This window comes from Diachasmimorpha longicaudata, chromosome 4 (assembly GCF_034640455.1).
Source record: "Diachasmimorpha longicaudata isolate KC_UGA_2023 chromosome 4, iyDiaLong2, whole genome shotgun sequence".
Lineage (NCBI taxonomy): Eukaryota > Metazoa > Arthropoda > Insecta > Hymenoptera > Braconidae > Diachasmimorpha > Diachasmimorpha longicaudata.
Window position 1 is genome coordinate 7,592,898 of NC_087228.1, and position 16,687 is coordinate 7,609,584.

General features: G+C 38.2%; 4 protein-coding genes across 16 annotated transcripts in view; 1 reads left to right on the forward strand and 3 right to left on the reverse strand.

The window, feature by feature from the left end:
• Window positions 1-2,490, reverse strand: part of Zasp52 (PDZ and LIM domain protein Zasp) — a 28,193-nt gene extending 25,703 nt beyond the window's left edge. For 4 of the 8 annotated variants that reach the window (XM_064119049.1, XM_064119048.1, XM_064119047.1 and 1 more), the window contains exon 1: window positions 1,941-2,489. In XM_064119049.1, coding sequence (XP_063975119.1) covers window positions 1,941-2,045 — 105 coding nt within the window. In that variant the 5' untranslated portion in view covers window positions 2,046-2,489. Of the gene's footprint in view, window positions 1-1,940 lie in introns of all 8 variants that reach the window. The other 4 variants (XM_064119045.1, XM_064119052.1, XM_064119051.1 and 1 more) reach the window with 4 other exon arrangements.
• Window positions 1-16,687, forward strand: part of Ankrd49 — a 49,112-nt gene that overhangs the window by 31,503 nt on the left and 922 nt on the right. For 4 of the 6 annotated variants that reach the window (XM_064119078.1, XM_064119080.1, XM_064119082.1 and 1 more), the window contains 2 exons: window positions 16,023-16,204; window positions 16,478-16,638. In XM_064119078.1, coding sequence (XP_063975148.1) covers window positions 16,060-16,204; window positions 16,478-16,638 — 306 coding nt within the window. In that variant the 5' untranslated portion in view covers window positions 16,023-16,059. Of the gene's footprint in view, window positions 1-12,115; window positions 12,249-15,781; window positions 16,205-16,477; window positions 16,639-16,687 lie in introns of those variants that run through there. The other 2 variants (XM_064119083.1, XM_064119081.1) reach the window with 2 other exon arrangements.
• Window positions 5,565-13,161, reverse strand: LOC135161467 (titin-like). The gene is made up of 11 exons (XM_064119057.1): window positions 12,978-13,161; window positions 12,274-12,386; window positions 12,051-12,202; window positions 11,270-11,333; window positions 10,273-10,574; window positions 8,682-9,430; window positions 8,034-8,336; window positions 7,834-7,892; window positions 6,692-6,855; window positions 5,977-6,139; window positions 5,565-5,835 (listed from the first exon to the last, which is right to left on the reverse strand). Exons 2-11 carry the CDS (start codon window positions 12,373-12,375, stop codon window positions 5,821-5,823), a joined length of 2,073 nt encoding a protein of 690 aa, XP_063975127.1. The 5' UTR covers window positions 12,376-12,386; window positions 12,978-13,161; the 3' UTR covers window positions 5,565-5,820.
• On the reverse strand, window positions 13,696-15,422 carry LOC135161478 (radial spoke head protein 9 homolog). The gene is made up of 4 exons (XM_064119076.1): window positions 15,193-15,422; window positions 14,963-15,128; window positions 14,415-14,703; window positions 13,696-13,989 (listed from the first exon to the last, which is right to left on the reverse strand). Exons 1-4 carry the CDS (start codon window positions 15,417-15,419, stop codon window positions 13,829-13,831), a joined length of 843 nt encoding a protein of 280 aa, XP_063975146.1. The 5' UTR covers window positions 15,420-15,422; the 3' UTR covers window positions 13,696-13,828.

Here is a 16,687-nt window from a genome sequence, read left to right on the forward strand (position 1 = left end):
GTTAAATAAAAATACCAGGAGCGAGTGGCATATTTTTTTCTCAGTATTTTTGCGCGTTTAACCTGGCGACTCATCCATCGACAGAAATAGCGGAAATCAGCGGATGTGGTGGATGTGGTTTGCAATTTATTGAAATATACGCGTGTTGTTTTCCTACTTGAGGTTCTTCAGGATTATTTGAGGGAACAGTCGACTTGGAAAAATTTTCCAATTCGAAAAGAAAATCATTGTGTCATTTTCCGAGTGATTTTTGTGATTTTGTGCATAAAGATTGTGTCTGATCGCCGAAATTGGAAATGTATTCATTTTCAATCAAACAAGTGTTTGACATATTTGGGACGCATTAGAGAAAATTGATTTTCGACTGATTGATCACTTTACTGCGCGTAAAGTGATATTTTACCCACGATAATGTGCTCCAAACTTCCTGGTGGTTTCTTAGTGGTTTTTAAAAATTTTTTAAAGTTCCTCCAAAAAAGGAACTTTTTTTTCGATGTGACACTCTCTTTATCCCCTCTATCCTTCATAATAAATTCCTCACAAAAATCTATTGTTCATTTCAACCCCATAAATTCCCCAAATTCCTAACAAATTTATAAAAGTAAATAAATACATAAAAACATATAAAAAATAAAAAATAAATTCCATATATTCTCCAACATATATCGAATCAATTCAAGGTTCTTCTGAACATATTTTTAATAATATAATAGTCCCTCCCTCCTCCTTCCCTTCCCCCCACATTCTCCTCCAGAAAACCGCTTCTCCCATTAAATTATGAATTGAGGAAAAACGGTCCGTCCATCGGGTAAATTCGCTTCGCCGGTAGTTCATGAAGCTTCTCGTGTGGTTTCGCAAAGGCACCTTCTCGAAATAGAACACCCAAATAATTTGCCTCGGATTACCAGTGACGGCGTCTCTATCCCCCCTCCCCACACACACTCGCAAATCCCCCGATTTCCAAAAAGCAAAAAAAACGCATCGACGATTGCAAAGGCGGGAAAACGCGAGTTCCGCTCGACCAGTTCCTCTTCTTGTCCCCAAGACTCGTGCAAATGTGAATCACTGGTCCACTGCGCATTCGTGACACAAATGTTCGATATTTCAGGGGTTATTTATCCATTATAGACCGGCGAACAGATGCCCCATAAATTCAGGAAGCTCTTGAGATAAAAAAGAAGATGAGACAAAAAAAATTTCGAAAGCGGTTCCTTATGACAGATAAATGAGAGAGAAAAGAGAAATTATGTCTCAACTCATCCACAATTATCACAAGAATTATATTCCCTTATGTTTAAGACATTTGATTTTTTTTTTATTCTACAAAGGGCGAATAAGAATCAATTGACATTGCATAAATATCTTGTTTTTTATCATTCAAAATAACTGTTAATTTAAATTTTAAAATTTCATATTTACGAGTATAAATTATAAATTGAATTCAATAGAAAAAATTTCAATAACTTTGAATTTCTTGTGAGGGGGGTATTGTATCCCTTTATCGTAGTTTTCTTATGACAGATAAATGAAAGAGAAAAGAGAAATTTCGTCTCAACCCATCTCGAATTACTCGTCGAGTTGTCGCGTTTCGATGCCAAATTTCGTCTTAGAAAATCCACCACTTCAACGTTGTTGGCAACGATTTCTGTCGATGCGCGTGAAATTTGGCGTTCGTTTTTGTCGTTACGTAATTGTTTTTTAGATTCCAAATGTCCATGGGGTCATTGAGGGAGTCGGGGGGGTGTTGGAAGGAAATGTGGGGTTGAATCAGTAACAGCCCGGGAAATTCCTAACCCCTGAGGGGGCGGGAAAAACGAATTTTCCTGCCCCTAAACGCCTGGTCAGTTCTCCCTATCGTATTTCGTCACCAAGAATTTTCTTCCGGTCAAGGGAATTTATTTCCGGGTAGACAACATGAACAACTATGAGGGATGACTCACCTTTTGGACAATCAAGGGTGTACCGAAGTCCTTGCCCCCCTGCAGACGAAATCCCCAGGGCGAACCGTCGAATCTCGACAGTTTGACACTTATCAGCTGCGCCATATCACTCACAAAACGGTGTAAAAAATTTTTGATTAATCGAATCGATCGGCGGACAGTTCCTCTCACTTGTCAATCTCACAAAAAAAAATTGGAAAAAAAAATTCAATTAATAATCGCACTTTTAATCGCAAATTTAATAATAATCGAATTGTCGAGTCTTCCTCGTCTCGTTCGTAACTCCAGAATAAACGTATCACGCACTGGTTCACGCGTTGTGTTACAAATATAAATATCCAGTGGTTATAAATAAATGTAAAAAAAAAATTAACAGGCGTAACTGAAGAGGAGGAATTTTTTAAAAAAATTTCCCGAGTCTATTCGGCCACTGAAATACGATAGTCACTGGGTAAACGCAAAAACCGAAGTAAATGTTGAAACTGTCTGGTCAGTTGGAGGTTTTTCCACGCGATTTCAAACGACCCAAACGCTACGAAAGAGCGCGTGCGTCTGTTTCAAACCCGAAGGGGGTGGGGAGGAAAAATGGTGGTGGTATCGGGCTTTGGTGAGGTTGATATGGTGGTGGTACGGGATGGCAAGACACGGCATTCTCAACATTTCACTCCATCCCTACCTTCGTCTCCTCTTCCTCGTTTTTTCCCTCTCGCTTTCTCACTTTTTTCCCCTCTCCATCCGCCTCTTCCTCTCCTTTAACCCCCCCCCCCTCCTCCCGCCACTGCCCCACAGGGTTTTCTTCTCTTTTTCACTCCGGTTGGAGTCATCGTTTTTGCTCCACCTCCTCAGTAAAGATCTGGAGGAAGGTTTTAAAGCCCCTCTGCCGATACCATACGGGTCCATTGTCAGCCATTTGCACTCTTACCCATAAATATTAATGTCAGAATGTGTATGACCCGAGTTGGTGTACATGTGGTAGGGAAATTCATGCAGACTCATGTAGGAAACACTTCTGTTTGGATTTTATTATTTGTCGGGTATCAAGCGTAAATACTACATTGTCAGGGTGTAAATCCACCTGTAATCCAAGTCGAGAGAAATATATTTTTGAGAATTTTTTTTTTCAAGGCGAACAAATCACCTCGAAATTCTTGTTCACAAAAAAATTGGGTGTAATTTTTTTTCTCTGGTTTTTTTTTATATGTCTTCATGTAATTTAAAAAAGTCATTTTGTTTGACGCAAAAAAAAATTCAGCGGTTATAAGGGCCATGACGGTCAGAGGGGGCAGGGGGTAGTGGCGTCGAGCATTAAAAAAAATTGGAATTTTCATAAGGGTTAAGGGGTTGGTGAGGGTCACAGGGCAGTATTGCCTAACGCTGAAAAAATTTTAAGGTTCGTGAGGGTTAAAAGGATGAGTGATATTAAATTATAAATGATTTTTTGATAAAAAAATTGATCTTTACTTGACATTATTAAAATAATATATAAAATTTGGAAAAATCATATGTATTATGATATACGTGTATGATACACATATATATGTATACATACATGTATACGTTTATGCATGTTCGTGTGTACACATATGTATACAGAAAAATGAGCGAATGAGGAAATTAATCCCCCGGAGCACATGTTCCATCGCAGTTTCGAGTGAAAAATAAGATAAACAAGAGGCAGTACAAGGTTTACAGATGTCTCTTTTCTTCCTTTTCTCTTTTCCCTTTCACTGGCTTTCCAATCTTCTCGAGTTCCATCCGTCTCACTTTGGCTTTCAAACGTGAAAGACGAGGCTCAACAGCGGACCCTCCGACTGCTCCGACCTCGTCGCAAGGTCTTTCCTCATTTCGAAAAAATGTGTAATCTCTTTTCACCCGGCTTTTTGATGCTCGGCCGAGGAAAATAGCCAACTTTCCCTTTTACACGTGAGCAATGTGAACGTACCTCTTCAGGTTCTTTCATTCCATTGGGTTTGGTTAATCATCTGAGGGCTATGCAGGCGAATGAATTACGCGAGGCACCGCGGGTGGGAAATCATGAATAGTAACACCTGGTGCAAGACGCGGAAGCTTCGTCGAAACAAAGCGCCGGGTGGAGGGTACCGGGCCCTAAAAATTGCTGGGGGAAAAATCGAGGAGCTTTAAGGGGAAACGGAAACCCTTTGTCTCGATGAGTTTTTATTATCACATGGAACGGAATTTGTAAAAAAAAAAATTTTTTTAATGGGACATTTTCTCGCATTTGGGGAAAAATTTCTCAGAAATTTTACCAGGAATCTAGTAAAATTCCCCACGATTTCTCCTACAATTAATAAGTTCAATTATAAAACTACATCGTGGCCTTGATCATTTCATTGGTTAGTCAACGAATTATTTAATTATTATTTATTAATTGTTAACAAAATTTGTTGCAAGTTCCTGCAAGAATTTGCAACTGGCAATCTAATTAACTTATTAATCTAATTAATGACTGTTCCCCAGAACGTTAAACAAAATCCGTTAATGATTTTTCATTTTTCTAAACTTCCGATTCTCCAGAGGGAATAATTTCGAAGAATTTTTTACTACTCATAATTATCCAAGTACTCCACTCAAGGTCATTGCCACCATGATTATGTTCTATAACAATCTAATTACCATAATTCAAACATAACGACTATTTTTATTGCCCTAACTTTACCGGAGAAATATAATATAGAAAAAATAAATAATTCTCCGAAGTTAATGAATATTCTGCAAAACAATTTTTTTTTTTACTAAATCCTCACTAAAACATCATCTCAAAAATATCCACTTCAATCAATTGATCACTTCACCGATTAAATCGACCCTGAATTTTTTCCATTCCATCGTCTCCCCTTTTGTTGTATCAGAGAATGTAAATACACGTGACGTAGGATTTAATTCCTCAAGTCAACGAACGTTCCGGCAATCAATGCGCTCACCATAATTAATTAACGGAGCACAATTTGCTTACGTGATGATACAGTACCGGCTTGACATCGGGGACGAGGGGGAGGGATAAAATATTTTGATTAAAGATTAAACTGCATTATAATGCGCCCGTGGCAGTCACGAGTGCGCGAACTAGTTCGTGAATCATGACTAGAATACTTTACATAAATTGTTTTGAGTCTACGTCACGCTCTCCTCTTGGTGTGTGCCTAGAGGCACATGAAGAAATATAGAATTGGTTTGGAGTTTTGAGAGTGGAATCCACCGACGTGATGGTGGGATTGGAGACGTTTGGGTGATTCAACCAGTGGTTGGGTTGATACATCATCTGGGTCGTTGGGAGATTTTTCATTCGTCATCGGGGATATTCAGAGAGTGGGGTGAGGGGGGAGAAGGTGTGTCATCGGGTGAGTTATCGAGAAGATGGTCAGGAGAACATTCCTTGACACCTGATAACGGGATTGAAAAAAACGAGGGATTGAATGTGGTCTTTTAAAAAAATTATTTTTAACGATTAATTTGTTGCAAGTTCGCGTGAATGTTTACAATTGATATATTTTCACAAATAATGAAGGAGAAAATTGATTAATTAATTAATTTGATTGGATGAGTATAAAACCAATTAGCCACTATCAATTAATCTCGCCGAATGAACAAGTAAAATCCCTCAACTTCAACATATTCCACTTTATTGAATGCTCTTCAGATTGCAACAGATTGAATCAAATATTACAAAAAAATCACACACTCATAGTCACTATGAGTCATTACATAATTCACTCATCAATTAATTTCGACGATATTCCCCTGTTGTTTCATTAACATCTTAAATTATCGTACAAATAGGGTACATGAAAATTAATCGACTGTAAGATATTGACGTTTGAAATATCTTCGTGATGATTTTTCCCAATTCCCCTCTGTTGACTCAGGCCGGTGTTTTCTGGAACAGAACAACGCTCCAGTCATCGGGTTTCATTGTAATCCGTTTCTTTATTTTTTTCATCAATTATTATTATCAATAATTATCAGGGAGCTGGGTAAACGTGAAGATAAGGGAGAAATACTAGCGCTTAAAACTTACAACTCTCTCCAGTATGTCTTCAGCAGCAACGACCTTGGGTGGCCGAGCGGGAATTCCAGTTTTTGGCTCGCGTTCCATCTTATGCAGCATCTTGTATACACTCGAGTTCATTAAGTGATCGTAATTCGGTAGCCAAGCTTTCTCGTATTTTTTAAAATTAACGCTGAAACGAATAATGAGAAGGTCCTGTCATTATTATTTAGAAAACAGAAATTTAGTAGAATTTTTCCATTCGTTTTTTTAATACATGCTCCGGCCCTTTCTGCTCTTTTTTGACTAATTGGCCCCTTCTGTCCTCTTTCGGCTAATTAGCCCTTTCTGCCCTCTTTCGGCTAATGGGCCCCTTTTCATTAATTGCGTCAGAACATTTTTTTTGCTTGCGATGAAACCTTTGGACCTATTTGAATTTACATCTCCAATGTTTTGTCTCAGATTGATAAGTGGTTAGTTTACAAAAGAATAATTAGCGTAAAAAATTATTATACGTCCGAATTGCAAATTTAGCAGCAATATTCTTCTCATTAATTTTAAAAGACCCATTGTCCACTTGTTCCTTCGAGCAACAAATAAAAAGTAGATTTTCTTCGATAAAGAATGAACATAATTAATTATGTTGATACAAACACATAATTAGCCGGTTGTTACAACAGCCAAGAATTAAAAATCAAAAATTTTTCAATAAAAAAAATCACAAGACAGTAAATACGGTAGTTACCCAAGTGCTTTGCCACGAATGACTTCCGCCTGTCCCGATAATACCTCAGCTATCATTTCATCATTGAAAAAATCATTTGGACACCTCCATCTTCGTCCATAAGTGAGCTCCAGCTGTTTAGCCTGGGGCCAGAGATCGTGCGATCGCTTTCTTCCTCCTCTGTGCTGCCGGATCGAGAAATCATTTTAATTGCTTGTCAATCACACAATTATTTCACTCGCCGGATTATTTTTCTATAATTTTTCACTCCCAATGGGTTTGTCATGTCAGGGACTGTTTGATAGATTTTATGGAACCTCGATCACGATTGCGTGCACTATCATTTGGGGAGAGGAAGATATCAGAGTCAGTGGACACGAGTAGGAACATGGGAACTGACAGAAAAAATTATTTTTCTGGAGAACACTGTCATTCTCAATCGTTAAGTCATTGTTATTAAAAAAAAATTAAATTTTGAGGAAATACATGTTTTCTGGAAATGTAATTTTTTTTTTTGTTAACATCGGGGAGACTCGGGGTAAAATGGGACATTAGTGGAGAAGAGTTTTTAAATCATTTCAAGTTAGTTTGTTTAAAAAAAAATGCTGGTGATGATCTAAACGTTTTTCCAGTGTTTTTTACTAATTTATTTATTTATTTTGTAATTATATGGGTTTCGTACTTTTTGGTTTTTTAATATTCTCTTACATACGGTATCTAATGAACTCTGAACGAAAACATTGTCACTTATATTAATCTTTTATTAATTCAAAAATTTTTGTTTCGCGGTTAAATGCAATAAAATTTTGGATAAAATGTAGTGGAAAATTTTATTTACTGGCAGTTGATTTAAACAGACAATACTTTTCTCGAGAGAGAGTAATTTCAATAAAAACACGTTTTTCCATCAGTGTAAGGAGTGAACGAGCCTAACATCACGAATATTTTTTGTGAGTCTCATTGACATTGTCAACAATGGTGTTCACCAGATGTGCAATCATGCTGACAAAAAACAACAGTACGTTTGAGATAATTATAGGGATATCATAATTCTCGGTGAATTAGAGACGACAGATGGAGATATCTGAAGATGCTGTGTAAATTTGTTACGAGGTCGGGCTTTTTTAGATACTCAGGCCAACGGCCTTCAATTCTTTCAATACCTTCAATTCCTGTATAACTTGGTCTTTTGGCGACATATTCGGATCTGGTTCGTAACTTCCTGATTTTTTCCAAAAAAATATCCGATCAATATCAAACAAACAGTATCGTCTACTAGACAATAAATATTGACACTTCATCTCATCGGTTCCTCATTCTAATTAAAATTACCCTAATAAATAATCAGTGGATTGAACCTCACCGTGAGAAGGCGCAGGACTGGGGTCTCGCGACCTGAAGACTTTTGTTTCGTATGACGCGATGTACTTCTTCACCCTGTGCTCGTCATCCTTGAGGGTGACTTCCATTTCACTGGTTTCCGACTCCCCCACTTGCTCCATTTCGGATTCGGGTTCGATGATAGATGGAGTCTCGCTGATCACTGTCGCTGGAGATGATCTGGAGAACTCTGATTCCGATACGTGAAGATGGTCCTCGTCCTCATTTTTGCACTCTTCGCGAGTTGCGGTGTCCTCTTCTCGTGGACCTGCCTGACTTGCCACATCTTTGTGACGTTAATTCGATATTACTAACATTACTGGGACCAGATTCTAGCTTGGAAAAGACGGGCCAACATCCAGCCGACATTCTGGGAAATGTCGGCTGAATGTTGGCCCAACGTCGGCTGAGTAGTATATCACATTGCTCGTTCATTTGAGCATATTGACACCATAATAGATATAATTGAAAGCAATTCTCCACTCATTATGATTATTATTCATCATTTATTTTCATTTTTTTTGTTAAAATTTGAGAATTTTTAAATTAAATTTCAGGAAAAAACACCCCATCCATAACGAAAAATTGACTGCTATTTCCGGAAATAGTTAACTAAAAATTGTTTAAATACCTGAAGAACCTCTTCGCGAGCTGCTCTCGCTGTTCTGCACTCCGCTGAGCTCCATAATTTTGTGCAACTGTTCCGAAACAATTCTCAGATGATTTTCAATCTCACTGGGAAGTTGTTTCAATGCGAGCAATTGATTCTGAACACTTTCCAATTGTTTCTCCAAATTGATTTCAGTTGAGACGAGTGCCTTGACCTTCTCCTTGTCAAAAATTGGCGCTTGTGGCTCAGGTTTGGATTCGGGCTCGGGTTCGGGTTCGGGTGTTTGTTCACGATAACTTTCGCAACGCGATGAACATTTCTCATCACCACTTGGCCCATCACTTCGTGGATGACTCGAGGCCTTCGACGAAGGCCGGCCCTCAACTTCAATTGGAATTTCCACTATTCGCGGCCCAGAGGCTGATGACTCTGGTCGAGACATTTCAAGAGGTTCTGGGGTTATTGCTGGCTCGCTCGATTGATTTTTATTACAGGGCTCGGGGGTTTTTAATAGACCACGTTGAGCTAGTTTCTCTGTCACACTCTTCTTCGGTTGTTTTTTTATCACGACTTTGTAGCCCTCGGACTGATTTTCGTTATTGTCGTCTTTTTTCTTTGGAATCGGTCGCTCTGGCTTCTGGAGAAATGTCGTCTGGTGTTTCAGCTCTTGCACCCGCGGTGGCTCCTCCACGGCGATTTTTTGGAGCTCCTCGAGGACCTTGGACTCCCGCAAAAGAGGAGCTCGCGGACGAATTTTATTGAAATTCACCCTGAAAGTGAGTGGGAGGGGTAAATCGAAGGGTCCGGTAAAGGGATCTCCGGGAGGATCTCCCCAGTCAGTTGATCCTGTTTTTTTTATTCCCCGATAGGTAGAAAAATGATTCGAACAGAATTAGAATTAGAGTGAAAAAACTTTCGCTTTACCGCAGCTGGAAATCGACCCCGGATAATTATCGATCGTAGATCCTATGTCCTGTATCGATCCTAGATCGATTATAGATTCTTGAAAAATGGATCTTTGAGAAAAAAATGCAATGTTTCATTTCGAGATATTTTCCTGTTATTATTTATTTTTATTTTCAAGAGAATTCGTTGCAAATTTCTCTAACAATTTGCAACTAATCACGTGACATGAGACACTGATTAATTTCCGTTAAATTATTGCGAAGTAAATATTTTCCGCTATTTTTACTTTTTCTTCGCTTTTTTCAAGTCTTCACAAATTAACGGACGGCCGTGAGCTGTGGATCTAATTCCAAACGAACCCGGGCCCTTGAACATTGACTATTACAAATGACGAGTGAGAAAATATCGTTGAGTCATTGACGTTTCTTCATAAATAAAAAAAATAGTTACAGGAAAATATTTTTATATCTTCGCGATAATTTTCATATTTTCGAAATTTTTATGTTTTTTTCTCGGATGGAAATTTATCTGTTTTCGTTAATTTTTCCAGTAAATTATGAATTGTCAAGTAAAAAAATGGAATTTTCAGTTTTTTCTTCTTCTGATTTTTTTTGATCGTTTCATATTCCCTTGAATGTCTAGATTACCCTCATGACCCATATTACCAATAAAATATATTTATTCACACGCAGATAGATGGACTTACCCCAATACAGATTTGTCCTCGACCTCGAGTAATTCCTCCTCTTCAACAATCAAATCGGCAATTTCCTCTTCAGTCAGATCTTTTCTGGGCAATGGCTCGACGTTTGGATCTCTGATAGCGGGTTGAGGCGATCGATCCTCAATCACTTCGATTTTCGCCGGCTCTTGTAATTCAGGCGACTGCCTCTTTCTCTCCCCTTCGTCGTCAGAATTCAAATCAAGGGATGGGCCATCCAGCGGTGGCAGTTCCTCTGGATCTCTCAAATCTTCAACGAGTGCTTTCAAAGCTTTAACTTCATCAATCTGCGTAATAATTGATTATGGAGGGGAGGAATAATCGATTAACTCGGGAAATCTGGGGGGCATAGGCAGACGGAAATAAACGTTGGAGAAAAATTGCCAAAAGGAATCAGGAATTATCGACAAAGATGATTTTTTAAAGAAAATTTTCTAAAGAAAAATTTGTATTTAATTCAATGAAATTTTCAACGCCGAATTCCCAGTCCGAAAAGTTTTTGAATAAATTTCTCTCTAAGTGTAACAACTGGGATTTTAAATGTTTTTCCATTTTTACTGGAAAAGTATATAATTTACTCATTACAATGTGTCAATAATTATCCCAGTGAATGCAAATACCTTCCCCGATGCCCTAAATAATTTTTCGACAACAGAGAATAATTTTGCTTTCATAAATATTTTTGTTGAACCGGTATTTTTCATCGAATGACATTTCATCCCCCGATTACCCCTCGCCCCCTTAAATATATCGTGACTTTGGCAATTTTTACCCAACTTTTCTTCCCATATATTGAGTTTAGTAACCATTACATCAAAATAACGACTAAAATAAAAACACAATCTTCAAATCAATTGATTTATTAATCCGCGACTGCATATTCACCAATAAATTCTCACTTCCAGCGGATCAATAGTTACTAGACCCAATGGTATCATTTATCAACGTTATTTTCGCTATTTTCGCAGTGGGAAAGACTCACGGGTTTGTAAGGTACGATATTTTCCTCCTGAATGGCCTCGGCCACCTGGCGCGCCTCCTCGCCTCTGAAGAAAACGAAAATAATTCAATGAGAAATCAAAATGAACAATTTAATCGCCTAGAGTCTTGATCGATTGGTCCCAATGATTGAACTAAAGTGGACGATAGTCGACGTGAGTTATTAAATGTAATTATTGGCTCTGCGTTGGTTGGATCTGGTGTCTAATTGGCCAAGTTGAATATTTACGGTCAAGGCCGGACGTTTCAAGGTACAAAGCCAGAGATAACTTTGTTATTTATTTTGTTTAAATATATACCGACTGTCTCATCAATTAAAAACTTGTTTATTGCTCTTTGTAGTTGTGAATCGATACAAGGTAAACAAGGCAATTGCAAAACCATTAAATATCTCTTCGGGGAGAGAAAAATGTTGATAAAAATCACCAGAAAAAGGGGAAAATCCACTCCGGAACGCGATGCGCGGGCGAAAGAAAATTTCAACGTTCGACTGGTGACTCATCTCGAGGGGACAAGTCGGTTCGATATTCAATGAGAAAAGTTGAGTTGAACTCCGGAATTTTCGACAGGAGTTCGGTGTATCGTGTTTCGATAATCGATTTTTCCTATTGCGATCGATAAATCGACGTATCGATTTCAGGTGAATGTCGATCATTTCCAAGTCAAACTAAGAATGTTCGATGGAACATCGTCATTTGGGATTATCGATATATCGTTGCTCGATTGTTGGTGTTTTAATCAAAATTTTTCGTCTAATCATTTACCTGTGTACCACGAGAGTGAAATTATTTCCCGCTTGCACTAGGGACTCGTGGGCCTCACCGTGCGTCAGTTTGCTCACGGGGTCGTCGTTCAGTCGCACAACAACATCACCGACGTTCAGGCCCATGCATTCCGCGAGACTTCCCTCCGCTACCTAAAAAGACACGATGACCTTGGAATATTCTTCAGCAATTACTGGGGTATGAGAATTTTTTTTAAACTTACTCTTATGACGGTCAGCGGCTGGGGGAAATCACTGCCACCCACCAGTCGAAAGCCCCATGGTGTGTTATCGAATTTTGAAAATTTTAGGTTTATCAGCGACATCTCTTCTTCATCTAAAATCATCGGCATTTTCCGAATTATGGCCGATCACTTTCATTACATAACTTCCCGGTTTTTGAGAAAATTCTGAGTGAACGGTTTTGGAAAATGATGGTCACTGTTTTTTGCGTTGGAAAAACTTGGGGAAATATTTGGCGGAGCATTTTTCAATAACTAAATAATGTTGCTACTGAAACTCTGCAATCTAACTTTCTCCCAGGAAATTTCCCACTGCTTTTGGGTCACATGAATTAGTCCTCCATTTTCTCGATTTTTAAAAATTTCCAGGCATTTTTTTTGATAAAAAAAAATTTCGAATCCCCTAAAAATACTACCACTCAATCGAAAATAGCACAAATCCTCTCGACTCTTCAAAAATCTTCCCGATTACGTAATAGAAAATAATAAACCGTTAAAAATAAATCACCGATAAATCGATTGGTCATCGACCGGGGACAGGATCATTTGTCTATGAAAATACTTTCGCAAACGCGGAAGACGGCAGCTCATCGTTGAGTTGATGTTATCTCAGTCGACCTCAACCTAATATATCTTAATATATCTATGCACAACTGAAGGGAAGGGGAAATTGAAGATATACTTGCCAGTGAAGTCGTATTAATCAACATCTATCAGCGACCACGAGATCGATAAATCTGACCACCGACAAATGTCAATTGTCAATTTCTCAAATTTGCAAATTCACCCCTCCGTTGACCCCTCCTCCCCCCCTCTTTTTTTATAGCTTTGGGACCAATTGTTCTCGGAACACTCGTTAGTTCGCGAAACAAAATCAATTGATGCACTGAGATCGATCAGCAAGTCGATACAGCTTGAGTGGCGCTTCACTCGGTGATGAAAACGGTGTCACGATAATCTCTGCCAAAGACAATACCGCCCTTACGATCTGTCTGTCTCACTTGGACATCAGACCCAAATATATCACCGACAATCGCAGCGTCCGTTACCCCGTGGAAAAGAGAGAACGGTAGATGGCTCGATCTATTTGCTGATCGATTCTATTTACGATCGTGCCTAGATCTCGTTATTCACACCCGTGACATGCACGGAAAAAAATTTTTTTAGTACTTTATAAAATGTTACGACAGTAAAAATTACTATGCAACATTGCACTACAACACCATACGTTATTTATTTGAAAATATCATATGTGACACAGGAGAATGCAAAAGTGCTACAATTTAATTTTGGGAAAATGAGATTATTTTTTTTACAAAATAAAATAGAACAAAGAGAACTTGATTAATTTATTAATTTATCACTCACAACAACAAAAACATTATGGTTGGTATGGTGGCGGAATGTTGGCGAAATGTTGGCCGAATAAATAGGTGTCGGCGCTTTATGGGATAAAGAAAAAAAAGGGAAAAACAATTGCACACTTATATTTTTTCGGAAAATTTTATGCTGAATTTATTTAACGTCCGTTGAATGTCTAGACCATAAATGGTATATTTAGATTCTTGATGCCATTGCCAAGGTATAAGGAGCCATAATGAGGTGATTCCGGGATGTGATAGAATGTCATTCCGGGCCAATAAAGGTTTTGCAGGATCACTAGGCGAGAAGCGAGATATCTCTGGACGTTCCAACATTCTAGGGCCATAATTGGGTATGAAACACGAGAGCAAGTTGATTATTTCCTGTTCTAATTAAAATTTCGCATGTTTAATTCGAGGAGAAAAAATTTAATGTGGGCTGCGTTTAGATTTTTATGCTCAACAAAAACAGACATCGACTATAAATCGAATACTATTCCATAAATTTATAGGACTGAAAAATGACTGTAATTTACTTTTCGAAAGTCTGGTTAAAGCGGGTTAAAGAGGAAAATTGAAATATCTCGACAAGTTATAAATTTTGAGAGGTGAAAAAGTGAAATCGATCGATAGTTTCCCCGATAGTTGCGAATATGGGTTCAAAACGAAATGAAAATTCATAAAAAACGGCTAAACCAATCGAATTCTGACAGAGCTTCCATTCGGAAGTTAAAAGAAAATAAATTTATTCGAGGTCTCTACCTTTTGGTACATCTGTCGAAATCGGGTCCAGGAAATCCAATGAATAGTTGTAGTCATCCCTGACCACGAGATTCGCTGTCCATTTCTCCCTGGGGAAGCGCGCGTGGACATACGATTTTTGATCTAAGGATTCAATTGGATCCAGCCCTTGGAAAACCATATTTTCGGTAATAGAACCATCTGGGTGTTTGTACAAGGCCCCTCGGGGTATTATTTGACATTCCTCCGTTATAAATTCAACCGTCGCCGATAGTCGGTCTTCTTCTTTCAAAAATTGGGGCACTGGCCCCTAAACGAGAAAAAAAACATGTAAAAATTCCACACCGCGAATTTGAAAAATAAACAATACGAATATCCGTAAAAAATTCAATGTTGGCTGAATCTTAGCCGAATGTCGGTTGAATTATTTATGAACAATATCATAATTTAGAAACAAAAATTCAGGAAACTTTCCAATAAAGAATTTTTCCAAAACATTTCGTTCCCCACGCGAATAAAATTTTCTTTCTTTCAATATTTTTTTGTCAATAAACTGGTGTTAATTCTACTTGATAAAATTCTTCAGCATCTTCATCCGGTGGAAATGCTGGATTTTTACTGTAAACATTTGTCACGATCGATGGATTTCCATCGAACAGAGTTGTGGCCAGAGGTGTCAAGAACTTTCCACATTTGGTCGGTTTTGGCAGTAATAACCAGTCCAAACCATCTAGACTATTTATGCAATGACAGAGATAATTAAAAATGCGGAGATAATTAATTAATTTAGCAGTGGTACCTGTAGAAAAATTTTCTGTCCTTCAAAGAATCCTTTGCATAACCAAAGGCGATGTGATAGTCATTCCCGACGCCGTTGATTCTACCCCAGTAGTAAATTTTTCGAAAGTGATTTTCTTTCTGGAGTATCAGGAGGGAGTTTCGGAGGAGTTGGGCCCTCTCTGCTGGAATTGACAGGCCAATGTACCCCATTCTCTCCACGACTTCATGTAATCTCGTGCACTCCATAGGTTCTGGTTTAAAGGATAATGCGAGGGGGTGAAAATGATGGGAAGATTGAAAAAAAGAGACGATCGATTTTCAGTAGACTAATTAATTGGTTATTGATTGTTAAAAATACTGAGATGTAAAATATAGTCGTGATATCGATGAAGATGAGTATTTTGAAATAAAAATTGAAATCCTTGCGGTAATTTTTGAGATATTGAGGAAAAACGAAATTCGCAAAAGTTGTTGTATCTCAGAAACTACTCTACCGATCGAGCTGGAGCGGTGCAACAAAGTAAAGGTTAATGATAGTTATCATAAGTTGAAAATTCAGATTTTTAGCGACAAATTTTATCATATTTCTTTACAATTTTCTCAAAATTAACTTTCAAAATTGCGATTTTACGAAAGCAACAGAGTATTAATAAGTAATTAATAAGTTATTGCGTAAATTAATGAGTAATAAATCGCCTCGTCATAATATTTTTATTCCTGTCAAACGCCAAATCCATTACAAACAATTTATTTTTCATTTTTTCACTATTATCCGTTCTCCATCCTCATGGATCCGGTTCACTCTGTTTCCTTCTCCCACCACCGGCGCACGTGCTCCAACTTCAATAGCTGTCACAACAATAATTCACCCTAAAACATAAACGAGATGTCCTCCGACGAGGAGAACGATGAAATCCAAGATCTCGAGAAAATTCGTGACAAGTTCATGAGTTTGCCTCCGAGTGAGAGGATGCAGGTCAGCGCCTGGGAGGATGACAACGACGGAATCGATGCACAACGTAATCCTGCAGGTTAGGATTTCCCTTGTCAACAATCTCAAATTCATCATTACCTAACTAATTTCTTTTTTGTAAATAAATACGAGACCCGGGAATTTGGAGATTGGGCAGTTTTGTATTTTCCAAAACATCGACATTTTATAAATAAATTAGCTGATTGACAGAATAAGAGCTCAATAACAAAGTCAAGCTCAAACAAAAGTCTAAAAGTGAAACAAAAAAATCACTCTCTAGACAATATCTAGTCCCCCTCACAAATTAAATAGAAAAGTAATTATCCACCAGATGCCGATGCTCGAGGGATCCTGGTGGCAGCAGAAAAGGGCCACACCGAGAGGCTGGCCGCTCTCCTGGACAAAAATCCAGGGCTGATAAGCGTCGTTGATAAGGATGGTTACACACCCCTTCATCGTGCCTGCTACGGGAATCACGTGAACATAATCGAAGTGAGCATTCTTCCCCACCTGAAAATAACTTCCAATCAACAATTAATTC

Coding starts and splice junctions, on each gene's coding strand:
- LOC135161467 (XM_064119057.1), bottom strand. CDS start 12,375: ATGTCGCTGATAAACCTAAAATTTTCAAAATTCGATAACACACCATGG. Junction 8,337..8,681: donor CTCGCGAAGAGGTTCTTCAG/GTATTTAAACAA, acceptor AACGTCACAAAG/ATGTGGCAAGTCAGGCAGGT. Junction 7,893..8,033: donor CAGTCCTGCGCCTTCTCACG/GTGAGGTTCAAT, acceptor GGAAAAAATCAG/GAAGTTACGAACCAGATCCG.
- LOC135161478 (XM_064119076.1), bottom strand. CDS start 15,419: ATGGAGTGCACGAGATTACATGAAGTCGTGGAGAGAATGGGGTACATT. Junction 15,129..15,192: donor GACAGAAAATTTTTCTACAG/GTACCACTGCTA, acceptor TTGCATAAATAG/TCTAGATGGTTTGGACTGGT. Junction 14,704..14,962: donor ATGCTGAAGAATTTTATCAA/GTAGAATTAACA, acceptor TTTCTCGTTTAG/GGGCCAGTGCCCCAATTTTT.